Source organism: Entamoeba invadens (assembly GCF_000330505.1).
Source record: "Entamoeba invadens IP1 unplaced genomic scaffold scaff_1105074725199, whole genome shotgun sequence".
Lineage (NCBI taxonomy): Eukaryota > Evosea > Mastigamoebida > Endamoebidae > Entamoeba > Entamoeba invadens.
The window spans coordinates 501,265-519,440 of record NW_004440113.1 but is presented as its reverse complement, the minus strand read 5'-3'; the positions used below and the strand labels follow the sequence as shown (position 1 = coordinate 519,440).

General features: G+C 32.8%; 7 protein-coding genes across 7 annotated transcripts; 5 read left to right on the top strand and 2 right to left on the bottom strand.

Annotated features, from left to right (window-relative positions):
• Positions 1–474: 474 nt before the first annotated feature.
• EIN_096250 (DNA polymerase zeta catalytic subunit, putative) lies at positions 475–4,450 on the bottom strand (the record flags this gene model as incomplete). The annotated part of the gene is made up of 2 exons (XM_004254091.1): positions 475–602; positions 712–4,450. The coding sequence occupies 2 exons, from the start codon at positions 4,448–4,450 to the stop codon at positions 475–477; spliced, it is 3,867 nt and encodes a 1,288-aa protein (XP_004254139.1).
• Positions 4,451–4,778: 328 nt separating this feature from the next.
• EIN_096240 (ubiquitin carboxyl-terminal hydrolase isozyme L5, putative) lies at positions 4,779–5,815 on the top strand (the record flags this gene model as incomplete). The annotated part of the gene is made up of 2 exons (XM_004254090.1): positions 4,779–5,486; positions 5,597–5,815. The coding sequence occupies 2 exons, from the start codon at positions 4,779–4,781 to the stop codon at positions 5,813–5,815; spliced, it is 927 nt and encodes a 308-aa protein (XP_004254138.1).
• A 739-nt stretch (positions 5,816–6,554) lies between these two features.
• EIN_096230 (40S ribosomal protein S7, putative) lies at positions 6,555–7,160 on the top strand (the record flags this gene model as incomplete). The annotated part of the gene is made up of 1 exon (XM_004254089.1): positions 6,555–7,160. One exon carries the CDS (start codon positions 6,555–6,557, stop codon positions 7,158–7,160), a length of 606 nt encoding a protein of 201 aa, XP_004254137.1.
• A 202-nt stretch (positions 7,161–7,362) lies between these two features.
• EIN_096220 (hypothetical protein) lies at positions 7,363–9,310 on the bottom strand (the record flags this gene model as incomplete). The annotated part of the gene is made up of 3 exons (XM_004254088.1): positions 7,363–7,988; positions 8,093–8,377; positions 8,446–9,310. 3 exons carry the CDS (start codon positions 9,308–9,310, stop codon positions 7,363–7,365), a joined length of 1,776 nt encoding a protein of 591 aa, XP_004254136.1.
• A 2,406-nt stretch (positions 9,311–11,716) lies between these two features.
• On the top strand, positions 11,717–12,819 carry EIN_096210 (hypothetical protein; the record flags this gene model as incomplete). The annotated part of the gene is made up of 2 exons (XM_004254087.1): positions 11,717–12,530; positions 12,647–12,819. 2 exons carry the CDS (start codon positions 11,717–11,719, stop codon positions 12,817–12,819), a joined length of 987 nt encoding a protein of 328 aa, XP_004254135.1.
• A 412-nt stretch (positions 12,820–13,231) lies between these two features.
• On the top strand, positions 13,232–14,239 carry EIN_096200 (hypothetical protein; the record flags this gene model as incomplete). The annotated part of the gene is made up of 1 exon (XM_004254086.1): positions 13,232–14,239. The coding sequence occupies one exon, from the start codon at positions 13,232–13,234 to the stop codon at positions 14,237–14,239; it is 1,008 nt and encodes a 335-aa protein (XP_004254134.1).
• A 1,298-nt stretch (positions 14,240–15,537) lies between these two features.
• Positions 15,538–16,190, top strand: EIN_096190 (hypothetical protein; the record flags this gene model as incomplete). The annotated part of the gene is made up of 2 exons (XM_004254085.1): positions 15,538–15,749; positions 15,794–16,190. 2 exons carry the CDS (start codon positions 15,538–15,540, stop codon positions 16,188–16,190), a joined length of 609 nt encoding a protein of 202 aa, XP_004254133.1.
• Positions 16,191–18,176: the final 1,986 nt, after the last annotated feature.

Here is an 18,176-nt window from a genome sequence, read left to right as displayed (position 1 = left end):
ATTAATAACTTTAGGATAAATAACTATACTTGTGAATGGAATAATTATGGTAATATAATATAATATCTATCTCGAGTGAAACTATATAGTAATTATACAAATATACTATACAAATGAGTTATGATTATTGGAGTTCTCATCGTCGCTGATTGTTATGAAATTGATGTGTGGTGGTTGTTTAGGTGCAGTCAGTTTCAGGTATTCACTTGATAACTTCATCAAAGGAAATGCGAGAGGACAATTCAAAGAAGAGCACACTTGAGGAGAAAGACATTGACACGACATACACTGGTTTTTCATCCACACTATCTTCTCCTCTATCTGTCGTAAATTGTTTTGTTGACATACAAGTGAAAGTGCATTGCTTTTGTTACATTTGTCACATAATAGATTCTCGTTATGCGTCATCTTGTTGCAAAGAAGACACCGTTTGCTTGATGTCACACATATAGTATATTAATAATTAAAATACTATTAACGTATAGTTTTGAATATAATCTCGAAGAGAACAAACAACCCAAAGAAGTCCTCAAGTCTTGCTTTAGAAGTGCTATTAGTTTCAGAATAATTAACCCAATGTTTAGTTCTCCAACTGTTGATATCTTTGAATTAATATATTTACTATAATTTACTATAATTTACTATATTGTTTTGTAAATAATACTGTATTATAATACTATCTATTATTACTAATACAACATACAAACAAACCAATTCCACAAGTTTGTAAGATCCTCCCAATTGAACTATTGATATGTTTCTCGATATAATAGTCTACGTCGACTTCAAGACGGTTTTTAGCGGCGAATTGAGGGGATATGGATTTTTCACAAATTTTCTTAGAATTTGACTTTACTATGACATAACTGATTCTTTGCCAGTCTTGACAATGGAAGGTCTCATCATTGCTCTTCTCTTTTAATGCGACTTGTGCGCCTACAGTCATTCCTCTTGTACTCCACACATTATAATGAATAGGTCGGCTGATTACAAAGTCGAGTAAATTGTATTCACCCTTTTCAATCAATTTCCAGTTCTTTTGTAAATAGAGTTGTAGCGCGTCGACATCCTTTCCCATCAAATATTTGATGCACCCCATCATGATGTGTTTTGTTGCTCGACAACTGTCTCTTCGCACTGCTTCAAGGCCTTTAATCTCCAAAAATGGCTTTGATTCTTCACTTCTGTAATTCATTCCAAAGTATCGTTTTTTAGTCACTAAAACACTTGGAAAATACACTTTTTCTAATTGGAGTTCCATCGGGCGAGGAAGGCTTTTCGTGACATTTGCAGCTATTTCCTTCCCAAGAACAAAAGCGTCGTGCAATGTTGTATGTGGCATTTCGACAAACAAGCTGTCGGTGTCAGAGTAAATGACATTGAAATGGTAAACACTCCTAACATACTCAATCGCACGTTCTAGAGTCTGTCGAGCAGTTTCTATTGTAGCATCTGCAATTGCAGAACAAGGCATCCGCCCAGTAAATCCCGCTCCTGTATACCCATACACCACATTACATAACAATTTGAGTGCTAATTGCTGTGTATTAATTTGTTTATTGCGGTCACTTCCCCTCTCACATGTTTTTAATTCGTCTTTCACATGTTGTCGCGTCGATAAGATCTCTTCAAGCATTAAAGGGAGAACCCCCTTTTGAAGTATCGCATCGACAAAGATAACTCCATTTGCCGCAACGTGAATGTTATTTTCTAATCCAGAAAGTGTCGTTCGAGCGAAATCACTCCAAAACGGCCCAATGTGGCGATGAGTGTCAAAATCATCCAAATAGCCTAAACACGTCGAGTAACACATGTTATAAGCTATCATCGTTGTTGGATACATCGACAAGAAGTCTAACACTACAACTGGATTCTCATGAAATCCACACACTGGTTCCATCACTAGAGGTACACATGTCGTCGGGCGACTTCCTTCCAAGTCTTCTGGTGTCGGGGAGAACAATTCAAAGTCTTCAGAAACACGTTTCAAACAGCATTCAACACGGTATTGTGTGCCTCTTTCTATTTCCTCTTCAAGTGGACACGAATGAAATGTCGCAAATTCCTTCAATCGCTCGAAGTAGCCAAATTTTGCGACTAAATAAATACTACAATGGAACAGAAGAAAATTGGTGACGACATTAGCAAGTGGTGAGAATTGTGTATGACTCACTTGTGGTAGGAATACATGTAATTCTTTGTGTGCAATGTACTGAATGTCAAACATGGAGTAATTCCCACACTTCTTATAGATGTACCAAAAACTTAAAAGTACACGTCCTTCACTCCCCAAACTTCCAATTAAGCGACTGATCGTCTCTTGTGGCTTCGTTGTGGACATTTTCCATCTGATAGAAATAAAGTCCATGGAGAATGAGATGTCTTCTGAAACAATTATGTCGCTGTCGGTGTTGATCTCTGTGAGTATCGTTTCGATAACAGAAAGCTCGGAATCCACAACACAATCTTTTGTATGGATATCATGACAATTTCGGTGAAATTCATTGATTGTGTCTTGTGATGTATGGACAAAAATGAAACAATTCTCACTTTTCGATGACCTGTATAACATCGCACCTTCGATCTTATCGTGGTTTGGTGTTGGATTATCCCCAATAAAGCCGTCAATTCGACGAAATAGTAGTTTAAAAAAGAGAACATTAAAATGGGAGGATTTATATGGAATATCAAGATTAGTTATTGTCTGAGAGTAAAAGAGTTCAAGCTCGTAAGGGTGGTTAGCGTAATAAAGTGGTTCGTACTTTGTTTCATTACGAATGATTTCAGACAACGAAGGTGGCGGTTTGAGGTATTTATACACTTTCATTTCTCCTCTTTTCTTTATCGTAGAAGAAACGGTAAGCCCCTCGTGTGTTACTTTAACATTGTTTGTCTTGAAGTCATTGATCACCTCTTCAAATGTTGGTGGTGCATTGCAAGTCACAATTTCGTTGTTTTTTATCGCAACATCATTTTTATTTGACATTGCGACAAAATTTTCAGTTTTATTTTGAAAATTCACATTTTCAAAATTTTGGCTTTTTGTAAATAGAAGACGTTGTGTTCCAAAAATATGCGAATCGTTTAGAACGCTTGGTGAAGAATGTTCTTGTGATACTGCAACGCTATCACAGTCAACTAATTGTAACATTGAAGGTTGACTTTCCTTTTTTCGAACACATGGAATTGAAAATTCTTGTTCTTCCTCAGAACTTATTTGTTGATTGAATACTATACTACTTTTCTCTTCCTCAATCCCTAAAGAGTTCTCGAATTTGTCAACTATTTCAGATACTACATTGTGTTCAGACTCTTCCTCGCACCTTTCTTGATTGAACATGACATCAACATTTCTCTCTTGATTGAATGTAACAGCGTTTTCGTTGTTCTGAATATCAATTTGTGTTATCTCAATTTCTTCATTATGGACATCACTACCAATACCATTGGTTTCATCGTGTTTTCTAATTTCAGTTGTTTCTTCTTTTATCACAACTTCCTCCTTTTCTAATTTATCAACTTCATCTTCGCTACTCATGCTTTGTGTTTCAAGTTTGTTCCTGTATTCAATTTCATCGTCTTTATCAAATTTGGGCAACACTTTGTAATTCAGAAAATGCGACTCTTTCACGAGTCTCTTGTGGTTTGCATTGTACTTTTCTACAAACAGATTTATCGTATTTATATTGACTGACACTTCATCAGTACCACGTTCGACCTTTTCCTTCATTTTACATAACCACAACTTCACGTTTTCATCATCTTTTGCATGAAATGAAGGTGTTTTCAACCCTCCTTGGACATGGTTTGTATACTCATCACTTCCCCAATAGATTTTCAAATTATTATTCTTCATGTCTTGTGTTTGTGTTGTGAACATCTCTCGCTTGAGATCTTTACAACTCACTACGATTTCATGGGTACAGGTACTCTCTTTGCTTGAACTCTCAACCCCCTCAAACTTCAAAAGTGTCATTGTTCGCATTCCGTAGTCGTTCAAGAACACAATATCACTCTTCAGATGAGCTTCAAATACAACAAACCCTAACGCCCCCAATACCTTTCGAAGTTTTCCACAGTCTTTAAAATTCCTCATAAAGATGCGGCTAAAAATATGACGAGTGTTATAGCCAGCTATTGACCTTTTATGAAATACTGTTATATACTCTATAATATGATACCTCTTTTTCTTAGCTTTTTTCTCGTTGATGGTGTCATTGGCTGTTTCAATACCATCAAATAACTTCTCGCATATCTCTTGTTCAGTTGCATGTGGAATTGATTGTGTTAAGTCAATGTCAATGTGCATTTTCCAGTCAGTAAAAACAACACAACAACTCTCTCCTGTGCTGGTGTGACCAAACCCATACACCTTTTGAATCACTTGACATTCTTTTAGTGTTGGTGTGACTTCACATGAGAAGTGCAAATTCTCCAAAGTGGTTTCCATTCTTTGAGCTTTAAAGTTGGCTTTTTCTTTAACACAATTTTTAATTCCTTAATTATCTTAGGCAAATTATTTTTATTTACCTGTTTATTGAAATTATTTCATTAAGATTTTCAAATTCCAGTAATACTATAAATTAACGAGTTAAATAAATTGCAAACAATTAACGTTGTATTGAGGAGATTATAAAGCAATACAACTTATGCATTTTAAAACTATTTTAAATTATTAATGTGTTATTAAAAAAATATTATAAGTAAATAGTAAACAATCTAATCACAAAAGCATTCAAACTTCAAAATATGATCCATATAATTAATTTTGAGTTTTCATGTCCACATTCAACTGGAACACAATAGAGTCCGACCCAGGAATATTTACGGAAATGGTAGAGAAGTTGGGATGTCCAAATATTCAATTTAAAGAACTTTATTCGCTCGATGATATTGAGACACTCGACCGGATTAAACCAATAGAAGGCATAGTGTTACTGTTTGAATATGACAAAAGAGCGTTGACTTATTTCCAAAGTGAATTTTGTGGTATTGACACCAAGGAATACCCAGACCTCTTCTTTGCAAAGCAAGTTGTGAACAACGCGTGTGCGACTCAAGCCATACTTTCCGTTTTACTCAATTTGAAAACGATAGACGTGGGATCGACTCTGCAACAGTTTAAAGAATCGGCAATGAAGCTCTCTCCGTATGACAGAGGTGTTGCAATTGGCAAATCAGATATCATCCGAAAAACACATAACGAGTTTGCTCAACCATCGCAAGCTCTTCAAGAGAGAATATCAAATAAGTTTTCTGGAGTGACTGGCAAGGCACATCATTTCATAGGAATCATTCCATATAATGGTATTTTATTAATGTTAGATGGGTTAAGTGAAGACCCTATAGTAATCGGTGGTGCTGAAGATGATTGGGTGACTACTGGCGTTAAACCTTTTTTTGAAGGGTTGTGTAAAGCGTTAAGTGGGAGTTTAGACTTTACTATATTAGCCGTTGTCCACAATCAAGTGAACAAATACAAAGAAGTTTGTCTTCAATACTAATACTAGTAATTTACTATACAATACATTATAGATATACTATTAATAATATATAATAGTAATATTATAGTAATATAGTAAATACTGATCAACAGTTATATGAAAGAGCTGTAGAGGAAAAAAGTGACATGGCGACGACGTACAAAAGTATGTTCGAGGAAGAGATTCAAAAACGAAAGAAAGAAAGGGAAGAAAACACAAGGAGAAAACACGATTATATGCCATTAGCATTGCATGTGTTATTATTGATGGGAAAATACGGGAAATTAGAACAACAAGTGACTCGAGCGGAGGAAGAAGCGCAGAAGAGTTGAAGAATTGAGTAATTTGACGTCTTTTCATTCTTTTAAACAAACAATAGACTTTTAAGAAAAGAAAGAACTCAAAAGAAAGAGGAAATGTCAACACGAAATAGTGAACACACTGGCACAACTTCTAATAAAAATAAAAAGGAAAGTTATAAGCCAAAGAATGGTATAACAACTAAGAGAATAACTATATGTCCCAATCTTGGAGGGTCATATAAAATAATAGGTGGCCATCGAATACACATTCCAGCATATTTAAAAACCGTGGAGAAGAGAAAAACCGTTAAAAAAGTTTCTGAGAACAAGCAGAAACCAATGAAAAATGAATCAAAAAGTGAACAAAGAAAAAGTGTGAAGAAACTGAAGCATGACGACATCGTTAGAGTCTTTCCTTTGACTAAAGAAAACGCTCAGAGAAACACCGTCGTCATCACAAGACGTTCGACAGTTACTACTATTCAACCCATTCATTTCAATCACCCGGACCCTAAGCCAAATATTCTTTAATGTTACACACAGAGTCGTTTTTGTATAACAGACTGTGTTGGATTGATTGTTCAATTGACTTCCATTCTTTAGACTCCATTGGCACTCGACAAAAATAAGAACTATATTGAAACTATAAATATATTAAAAAAAAAGTATTTATGAAAAAGTCCCGTCTTAGGAATTATAGAGGTTTTCTATGAAACCCTTTTTGAACGAAATGGCCAAACCCTGAACTGTGAAGTGACTTGTTGAAGGCATGGCCGTTGCAGTAGAGAAGAAAGTAGAGAAAAACGAGACACCAATTGCCGAACGCAAGCCAGGTATGGAGCCATACTCCGTGATGATGCGTGAGACTGTTGCTGCTATGGAGAAATCGATTCCCGAGATGAAATTAGTCAAAGTCCACTCTGCACGTAAAATCCCAACATCGAAGGACAAATTTGCCACCGTTGTATTTGTCCCATTGAGAATGATGAGAAAGATTCGCCCCATTCAAGCCAAATTGGTCGACGCTCTTGAAAAGAAAATGAACCAACCGGTCTTCATCATCGGAAAGAGAATCGTTGCTCATGCCGCTAGACCAGGACAAGCTGATAAGTCGGAGTACAAGCCAATTTCAAGAACCAGAAAGGCCGTCCATGAGGCTTATATGAACGAAATGTTGTATCCAGTCCAAATCATCGCTCAACGAATTCGTGTCTCAATGCACTCTAATGTCCCTGAAGGAAGAAAAACAGTCTCCTTGGGCGTCGATGACCTCGCTTTGAAAAACACCGTTAAGGCAAGATTAAACGTTTACTCCTCAGTCTACAAGGTCATCACCGGAAACGAAGTCGCCTTTGATTTCCCTCTCTCCGCTTAAGCCTAAGCTACGTTTATAAACACTTTTGGGTTGGGGTTTATGTTTCTTATTCTTTTATTAGTATTCTACTATTGAACTATTAATAATACTATCTGAATGATATAATATAGTATTACATGGTATAACTGAGTATTAAAAAATATCTTAGGTATCACCATTCTCACATGAAATCTATTAAGAATAAGATATTAAAGTTAGTGAATTAATCACGAGGCTCAATGAAAGAGAAGTATGTAGTGTTGATGTCGAGAGCGTCAATAAACGTTTTGGCGTTGTCGACTTGTGTGACAACAAGAATTCCTTTTTCCTTTGCGACATCGAGTGCGACTCTTTTTTCAAAAACGTCACAGACGTCATTCTTCTTGCCAGTTATTTCACAATCGACCTCTCCAGACCTTCTTAAGTGAACAACGCCATTCGACACTATGAGCACTATTTGTTCTTTAGTGTCCGTGTAAGTGATTTTGAAGCTCATTTCCGGTTCAACGATTTTCTTTGGATTGATACAGACGGACATCATATCTGCAAAAGCGAAGAGTGGAAGGTCATGGAATGCTGCAGCTCGACTAAGGGGTTTCTTCACGTTCAAATTTCTTAATTCGAAGGCGGCAGTCGAGTAATTGTTACTCCAAGAGCCGCACTCGGATTGATAAGCTAATTGGTCGTACGTCTTTGCAAGAAGTAGTCTAGCCTCTGTATTTGTTTTGTCGGAGAAGACAAGATGATTCAAAACAGTTGCAGCCCACCTATACTCTCCATTTGTATAAGCAGTTTGCCCAAGTTGAAGTGTCTTTTCGGGACCACCAAAGCCAGCGACGTATTTCTTTGCTAATTCGACATCAGGGAGTTCATTTAAGTGTGCGGGGTTGTTATCATACCACCCAAGATACAATTGGAATTGAGATTTGATGTTATGGATTAAGCTTCCATACAATCCACGACAACATTGAGTCTCTCAAGGCTTTTTGGCAGTTTGAGGAATTCAGCAATTTCAGTTGAGTTGTATCCCTTGTTCGCAAAGCGTAACGTTTGGTCGTGGATGTATTTGTATAAGTCCCGTTTGGTCTTCAAAAATGTTGTGATCTTTTCTTTCCCCACAAGATGCCAATCATGTCCACCAAATTGGTATTGGACATCATCACCATATCGAACAAGTATTTCGTCTAAATACCCGCTCCAAGTTTTTCCACTTCTCACTTTAGTTCCTCTTAAACTTCCTTTTTAGTAAGTTATGGTTCTATATATAATATAATAATATAATATAATAATATAATTATAAACAAACCAAGATTGTGTTGGAAATGCATCGCATTATCTGCAGTACTCAATACGTGGTATTTTGGAATATATTGAACCATATCAGAAGGTGCCTCTGCGCCTGGAGTTGGCAAGAATTCTATATTGACTCCATCTATTTCCAAAGTACACCATTCCTTAATGAAAGTAGTGTTTTTAGAAATAGGAAAGCTAGTCCGTTTTTCAGTCTGTGAGCTCTCATGTTCAGTAACTAGATGTGTGATGCCATTAATGTAACAGCCATACATATAATCAGACCTTCGTGTCATTGCGTCACCAGCTATAATTGTCTCATCGAAACACATCTCTTTAAATAAAGCTGGGAGGTATAAAGGAGTCACTAAAGTCCCAACCCCTCCATATCCCAAATAATGGTCGCCGTGGGAATGAGTGATTATAATGGCCGACACATCAACATCTTCAACTGTCTTTTTAATAAGCTCAAAAGCAAATTTAGATGCTTTGTTAGTCGACATACAGTCGATTATGATCCACCCCGTCTTCCCTCTAACAACAGTCATATTCGCAAAGTCCATTGACCGTATTCTGACTTGATATATTTCATTCGGAATGATCTCAAAGACTCCTTGGAGTTTATCAAAAAACGTAGATCGATAGTAACTCGGGTTCACTGTCTCTGGACAACTCTCGTTAATCTCTGACATGGTCTTAAAGTCGTTGTAAAGCTCGTCTTGGGTCTTCGTGTTTTTATTACCGTGAATGTCAGCGTAGAATCCAACAAATGTGTCTTTGTAATCACTTTCTTGTGATAAAAAAGCATTACTACAACAAGCTTTGTTCACTTCCTTTGTGTACTCTGTTGCCATATTGTGGTTATCAGAGTTTCCATTCATTGCATGTTGTTTTATTAAGTAAATTGAATAGTAAATTTATAATAAATTATAGTTGAAACAACCATAGCTGATTTTAGAAACAGTTGGGGCGGAAAAAATAATATGAGTGACAGTTTGATATTTTTTTTTCGATTTAAAATGCATTTTAGTCAACTTGTTAAATTTCAAGATATTTTTATTAAAATTTGGTTGCTTACAGAAATAATTGCGTATCTTTTCTTGAAAAATAAACAACAAAAGAGCAAACTTTGTTAAACTTCATGCAGAAAAAATAATTATAAGAGTCCAAAACATTTTGTTAAATTGGGAAAAAATTAAAAAAAATATTTGTTTGGTTTTACAAATAAAAAATTAATATCAATGTGTAATAATAGTTTTAATTACATTATAATAATTATAATTATATAATTCAATTAGTAGATACATAAATAGGTAAATTATTAAAAGTTTTGTAGTCAAAATATTATTAAAAAAATTGTTTGGAAACTTGGTTAGACAAATAATTCATAAAAGCTATTATCTATAGTAAAAATTATGTTAAAAAAATAATTAAATAATTTTTTTGTCAACCATACTTAAAAATAAAAATGAAAATGTTGGAGATTTTTTATACAGTAGGGGAATGAGGGGCTTGACCAATACTTTTAATGGTTTATTTACTATATTTAAATAAAAACTATTTTTAATGTTCTATTAAAAAACACAACCTTGACTTATAAGTTATAGTTTATAAACCATAACAGTATTGGTTCATCCTTAGCATAAAGTCAGAACTTGAAATTATATTAAAAACGACTTTAGTGTTTGTTAGTTGTTTCTCAATAAAGTCATCCGTAGGCGTCAGTCTTCTTATTTGATATGGCTCTTGTTGTTGGTTCAGCTCTTGGATATTGGAAGGCAACCTTTCCTCTTCGGATTTGACCAAATATATTGGTATAGGCGAAAGAACAAACAATTCCAAGTGTTCTCTGGTATAAACACTGTTGTCTTCTTGGAACAACCTGGAAGCCTCTTCGATAAAATGAACATTCTCTTGATCTTTACAGTATTGACTCCAACAACACAAGAACGGTTATATGATGCAGCAATGATGTTTTTTGCTTGGCTCTCTAATGCTCCCAATACTTTTTTGGTATGACGATCAATGGAAACATAAATATGCTCTTTCGGCTCCCCTTGTTCTCTTAGAACCTGTCGTGATCTGCCATCACTATCACTATGTTTTCTCATCCAAAAATCAATTCAATTTGAACCTCGCTGTCTTCAGTTACTGTAAAATTGGCGTCAATTGATCTTTAATTGTCAGAGTATTCAGTAAGTTGGTTTTTAAACAACTCCAAATACACAAGCCAAATGATGAGACAAATTGGCTTGTGTGAGGAACAACTTGTCTATTATTGCTAAAGGAAATCCTTTGTAGAAAGAAGTTGTATTTGTGTTGTTGTAGAAACATAAATAATTGAAGCTTTGTGAATTAATTCTTGGTTATTTCAAACAATGAAAATTAGCCGTTCAATTTTCTTCATAACATAGAAGGTTGTTAACCTTTTCTTTTCAAAAAAACTTTTAATTTCATTTTGATAATCTAAGAATCTTTTTCTTTGACATTTTATTATAAATTATTTATAGTTTTTGTTATTTTATAAATAGAACCGGGAAAACTCTGTATAGTAAAAAAGGATAATAAAACAATAGGTCAAGCCCCTCACTCCCCCTACTGTAATTATATTTTTAATTTAATTTTATTAAAAGATTAACTCTATTATTTTTCCAAACACAAAGACTATTAAAATAATAAATTAATTAATAACAATTAATTAAAAAATTTAAAAACTTTGCTTTTTTGCAGAGGTTTCCAAAATAATTATTGCCGAAAATGTGGTATTATAACGTACGAATTTATAAGAGAAAATGATCATTTTGGTTATGAAATGGTGACATGGGTAATTAGGATTGTGTTTTTGGAAACCTCTGCTTTTTTGAACCTCTGATATTATTTAATAGTTATCTTCTAGTTTCTTTTTAGCTAAATAAAAAAAAATATTCTCAATTTATTTTCATTTTTTTTCAACTTTCATTTTATTTTTGGATGTTGTTGAAAAACAAAATAAATAACATTTATTTATAAACTCAAATACCCTTGTAATTCAAATGTCGTTTCAAAAAATCGTGTAAAACAAAAAACAATAAATCATTATGCCATCCATTATAATTATGTGAATGGATAATTTGTTTTGTATATCTTTTATATACAACATTCTTAAACAGTTTGCACCATTTACAACCAATTTTGCTGATAACACAAAGCCAAAACATATTGAAATAGAAAGTATTTGTTTTAAATAAATATCCAGGATATCAAGCATTCCTCTACGACGAGTTCCCCCTCAAGATTTGAAACCTGAAATGGCTACTGTGTTTTGCAATTACTTCTCTGCACTCATTCGAACTGGACTCCTTTTAATAAGTGCACTGAGTTCTACTCAAATTCTTGAAACAGTCAAAAACATGAAGGACAAAGTCAAGTTCAAGAAACTGTCGTCCTTCCAATTTGTGATGACTGCACCCGCTCTTGAAACATGTCAATACGAGGCAGTCGGTAAACTTTTGGCGTCAGTCTGTTTGCGTATTCCCTCAATGCTTAGGGATTTGTTTGAAGCGGCTTCTGGTAAGCCAATTCAAGTCTGTCGGAACATCCATTACATCTCCGTTTGGGACACTTTCTCAAAGTATTGTATTTCACAGAACAAGACGTGTCAAAAGTTTGTCGAAGGTATTAATGGCGTCGATAACAAGTGGACATTACACTTCTCTGCTAAACTTCCATTAGCTTATTTCTTCTATTGTGAGTATACCACTCACTTGTTGAAGTACTTCGATCATAAATCAGACCAATTCAGTTTGATCCCAGGCTTCTCTGCATTAAGTGGGTTAGTTGAAAAGATATCGCATGGCAAAACGTCAAAAGTTTCAAGTGAAATGCACTATGAAGTCCAAGCACTCTTGTGTACTACTGAATACCCAACAACCCTCAACAAGATATTGGACGACAGAATGAGCCATACTAATGCTAATTCTATCGACAATTTGTCAAATTTTGTGTATTCAATACAATACGTTTTTAAGTTGATGAACAAGAGGAAGTATGTCATTGACTCCGTCGACACACAACGAATAGTTAAAGTGTTAGATGCTATTGTTTTGTCTGATTCATACTATGGTTTGTTTTATTATAGTTAATAGGTAAATTATACTATATTAATGAATTTATTAATTATATATTAAAAAATACTAATAATAATATTATTATTATTCTATAAGTATAATAACACAAAGCGATGACTGTCATGTTCTCATTCTTATACGAGTTATGTCCTTGCTTGAACAAAACAAAACGGCACGTTGTGATCGATTTTGTTTTGAAAAACTTCAACCACTTCTTTGTCCATTGGTATTACCAATCAAGGTTGGATACATATCGTTTCGCCGATTGTGAGTTTTTTATTTGAGTTGACCTTCTTGTGTTATTTAATAATATATTTACTAGTAATAATAAATTAAATTGTATCGTTTTTTTATGGTGGAAAGTTTTTTTAATTTACAAAGAAATTGTTTTCATAAGAAATTTGATAATGCGTTTTACTTTCAATAGATAAAGTAAAACTATTTTATATTATTTAATTAATTATTGATATTGAATTATAAAAATACATATAATTAGTTATAGTTAATTTTTAATAAACAAATAATTAATATAATTAAATAATAGTTTTATTGTTACTGTAAAAAATAAATTGTAAATGATTTTTATAATATTATATAATAATTAATAAATAGTAAAACTGATTTATTAATCATTTGTGAAATAAACATCATTTGATAATGGTTTAAAAAGAAAAAATTTTCAATGATAACAACGAAATGAAGACGACACATATCAACAATGACATTCAAGAACTCTCTTGCGACATAAACTCTTTGCTTGATTCAATAAAAAAGAAACAAGCAAGTTATGTAAAGAAGTATACAATTCAACTGTTTGGTCGGAAAACAAATGAAGACGTTGATGAGGCAATCACAAGAGTGGAAGGCCTTTATGACCAAATTACCGAAGTTGAAACCCGTAGAAAAGAGCTAGTTGAGTTAGGTGAAGCACTCAGTTCTATTTGTTTTGAAATAACAGAAGTGACTAAAAAACTAGTTTCTGGGTTGAAAAAGGACAAGCAAGTGCTTGATACAACAACAAACAGTCTCGTTGAAAACATGCTTAAATTGGAAGAGGAAAAATACAATCAAATTGTAAGTAGCAAACAACACAGCCTTGCGCTTGTCACCGCACAACATAACAAGAAGAAAACTCAAATTGAAAGTCAAAAAATTCGAATTCAACCAACTACAACCCAAAAGGTTCCTGAAATTGTCTACAAGTGGATTGGGTGCGAACATATGAAGGCTATTTTTGACTCGGAAGTAGATGGGTGGAATAACAAGCAACGCTCTATAAAACACATTTGCAAAAACAGAGGAAATTTGGTCTTCATCGTTACTGGAAAAAATGGAAATCAAGTCGGAGCGGCTTTATCATATACACCAATCGATGAATATGATCATTGCGAAAGGGTGCGGTTAAGGGATAAATATGGGATATACACTGGAATTAAATTTATCCTCCATATTAAAGGTCGCTTAAATTATTATGCATCCCACGATAGGGAAATGTACTTTGTTCAGTTTGATGAGTACTCCTTCCGAATCGGACATAATCAAGCTGTCAGTTGTGACAAAAATAGCTGTAGGTTTCGTTATGAATCTGATAGTAAACTTAAACTTGATGAAGAAACGTTTGATGTTGCTCGGGTCGTTATTTATCAGGCAAATTTTGTTTCTCCATGGACAGACAGAGGTCCGCTGCTTCCTTTGAGCAAATAATTTAATTCATTTTTAAGTGATATTTATAGAAATATATCCTACACAAATAATACCGCAAGTATAGTATGAAGAATTAACTACCTGACGTGAATGAGCCACCTTATGGTTTTTTATATAGTTTTATTTTAAATTTGTTTTTTATTTTAAGAACAAAAAAATTAAATAACAAAAACTGTTAATAACAAAATGTCGAAAAAAATGACCGAAAAAAGAAAAGCTTTAAGTCTTCAAGAAATCAGAAGAAACGCTTTGGCTCCGCGTATTAACACTCCAATGGAAAGGGAAAAAGTTAACAAACTACTTGAAACAATAAAAAATCGGAATCATTAAAACAATCTTTATTGGAGTCTTTAACAATGACAGGGCAAATCGAATTACTTTCAAATAATACTGATTTTTCTTTAACAATCATGAGTAGATTATTCAGCATCACTCCTCAAACACTTTCTGATCATTTAAAAAACCCAAAACTGTTGATCCAGATTGGCATTTTCGTAAAATAACCAAAAGAATGGATGAATATATTTAAAAAACTCATACTATCACGTTCAAAAAAGAAAATTGCATTAACTAATTCGCTTATAATAAATGTCTGTGAAAAAAATGATCCTTTCTTCGAAATATCACATAGTGGTTTAAGAAGACACGTGGAACATTTTCACGATTGTGTGAAAATCAAAGCAGTGCCGGATGAATTGAAACGAGTACAACTTGATTTCATCCATATTTACGACAATTACAAATCATTGAAATTGTTAAATGGAACACCGGCAACACTTTTTTAAAGCAGATGAAGTCTGTTTCTCTGATTGGATGGATAAACATAACATGTTTGTTTATGTTACCAAAGGGAAGTACGAAAAACTTAAGGATTCAGAAGAACCCAAACTTGGAGTGTCTCACTCATGCAAACGTAGCACGTGTATAGCTTGTATTTCTCTTGATGGTTCTTTTGTAACTCCAGCAATTGTTCTTCCGAACAAGAAATATTATTTTGATATTGAAGCGGATTTTCCTGGTTGGTCATTTTATTATACAAAAACGGGGTTTGTCAGTGGAACAATTTTTCAATTGTGGTTAGTTAACCATCTCATACCACACATTGAAAAAACAAGAAAACTGTTGAATTTTGAAAACGAAACAGCGGTCGTAGCAATGGACAATTTCACAGGTCATATTAGTAGTGAAATGACCCAGTTTGCAAGTCACCACAATGTCGTTTTTCATTACTTCGTACCTCATTCGAGCCATCTTGTCCAACCACCAGATTTGTGCTTTTTGGTGTTACCAAGCAAGCCATGAATACAAGAGGTTCAACAACAATTGAGGAAAGGTCACTTCCTTCAATCCCGACTAGCATGGTTGAACAAGAGGATGAGTTCCAGAAAGGTTTAAGTGATTGGATCCGAGAATTGAGCGATAAAGACGGAAGACTCCACAATTCGTTGAGAACGTCTGATACATTAAGAGAACCAACTGGTATGCCAATAACATATCACGCAAAGAAAGTGTTGGAAGTAATGGAATTAAAGGCGACGAAAAAGATAATAGTAGTTCGTTCAAAAGGTCCGGTGTTGTTGGTGTTAATTTGGGTCGAGTGAAGCGAATGTTTGTTTCGTTAAAGGAGGCAAGTCGTTTACTCCATGAAGCCGGTAATGTTTTTACTTCAGAAATGATTGAGTACTTCACTGTACCAGAAGTTGATCGCTTCTTGGTCACAATCCAAATGGAAACTTTGCCTTGGGTTGTCCCAAGACAGGTGATACAAGCTGAAACGGATGTTATTCCAGCACAACGATCACAACAGATAACAGCTGATCGCAGCATGAATTCAATTACTGATAATGAAAATGTACTTTCGACTCAAAGAGGACAAACCTGCGTTCATTTAAATTCGATTTCAAGTTCAGAATTCTTGCTCAGAATGAATAACTACATTTATTGTATTTAACTATTAAAAATACTATCAGTTTTCGTTTATTTTTAGTTTTTTCAGTTTAATGAATAGTAAAACAATGATTTAAATATTATAACACAAATACTATCAGGTCATTAATTCACGTCAGGTGGCTCATTCTCTGTACTGTATAATTACAATAATACGTAACATTTTGTTTTTATTATTTCATTGTTTGAATAAAATAATTATTTGGCACGATAAAGCAAAATATGTTATTCGTTTGTCATTTGTGACAAATGAATAAATAGACAAATTAAGTCAAATCATTAACTGTAAACGGGTTTTTTATGAATTTGATTATGCCAAATTTTAGCATACTAACAATACCAAGTATTTTGCAATTACAATATCATAAAGGAGCGAACATCATTCTTTTATTTTTACAGATATTATGACAAAAAAATCAAATTGACACTGAATAGAATAAACAACCCATAGTATAAAAAAGAAAAACCTTGACACAAAATATGTACTCGAGAAAGTTATTCTTTGTTGATGGTAATTTTCAAAAATATGAAAATGTTATAAGTTTTATGTAAAATGAAAGTATAAAAATTTATTTAAAACAAATACTTTCTATTTCAATATGTTTTGGCTTTGTGTTATCAGCAAAATTGGTTGTAAATGGTGCAAACTGTTTAAGAATGTTGTATATAAAAGATATATAAAACAAATTATCCATTCACATAATTATAATGGATGGCATAATGATTTTTGCGATGGATACTGATTTATTGCAAAAGTTGTTTAAGTTTCCATTCAGTCCTGACTGCGACAAAAAACTAATCCTCAATAAATATAAAAGGGAAACGTCGAGGATTTGAAAATGTTTTTTAAAGATATTTAATTTAAAACATCATTTGTTGTTTTAATTTTATCACATTATTCTCCATAAAAACTGGTTTTGATTAAAAATGGCTCTTTTAATGTAAAGTGTTTGAATAATTTGTTATTATAATAATAAATAATAATAATAGACAAATTTTTTATGGAAACTAAAATTGTAAAAATAATTTAATTCTTAATAATAATAAAATAGTTCTTTTGTCCAACAACATTGTTATGGAATAAACGGTTGGTGAGGAAAAAAGAGCCAAAATCAATAGATAACATTTAAATTGTTATTTTCTTTACATCTGTAAATTATTAATGTCGTTGAAAATGCGTCTTGCCAAATTCAAACTCTCTCTGGCTAAAAAATTTGCAAAGATTTTTAGATAAAGAAGAAAGCTCCTTTTAATCTAGTGTTATTTGAGTATTTTCAATAGAGTATGATGTACATCTTTTCAGTAATATAGAAGGTAGTTCTTGTTAAAAAATGTATTTGAATTTTAAAATTTATACATACAAATAAATTTGACAATAAGACCATTATTACTTTTAAATTAATTTAATTGGATATTATTAGGGAGGAATTATTAATACTAAAAAACCTGAATTTTTACATTTTGACTATTTAAATATTATTATTTTTTTGTGTTAATATAATATAGTAAATAAGTAATTTAATTAGTAATTCCAAAAACTAAATTAAGTTTATAAATCTTTAATTACAATTTGAATAATATTTATCATTTTATGTAATAAAAAATCTATTAAAATGTTTCTTTAAAAAATTATATAAAATAAACAATTATTATGTCTCAATTGAAAGACCTAATGATTATAGAAAAAAATTAGGTTTTTTGCCACGTATAGTTTCACATAAATAAAGAAAAACAATTGTTTGTTTTACCAATTTGTTGAAAAAATGTAAATGTTAAAAAAAACAATTAAATTACTAATCACAAAAGAAGCCTAAATATGGGAAAATATATTAAAAAAATACAAAACGACATTTTTTATGGCATAATAGAGTTCATTCAAAACGAGAGTTAATGGTATATTATTTTTATAATTAAATATATGATGAAACTTTTATTATTTTTATTAATGAATTTTGTTAACGCACTGTTTTTGTTTTTTTGTTTACCACTT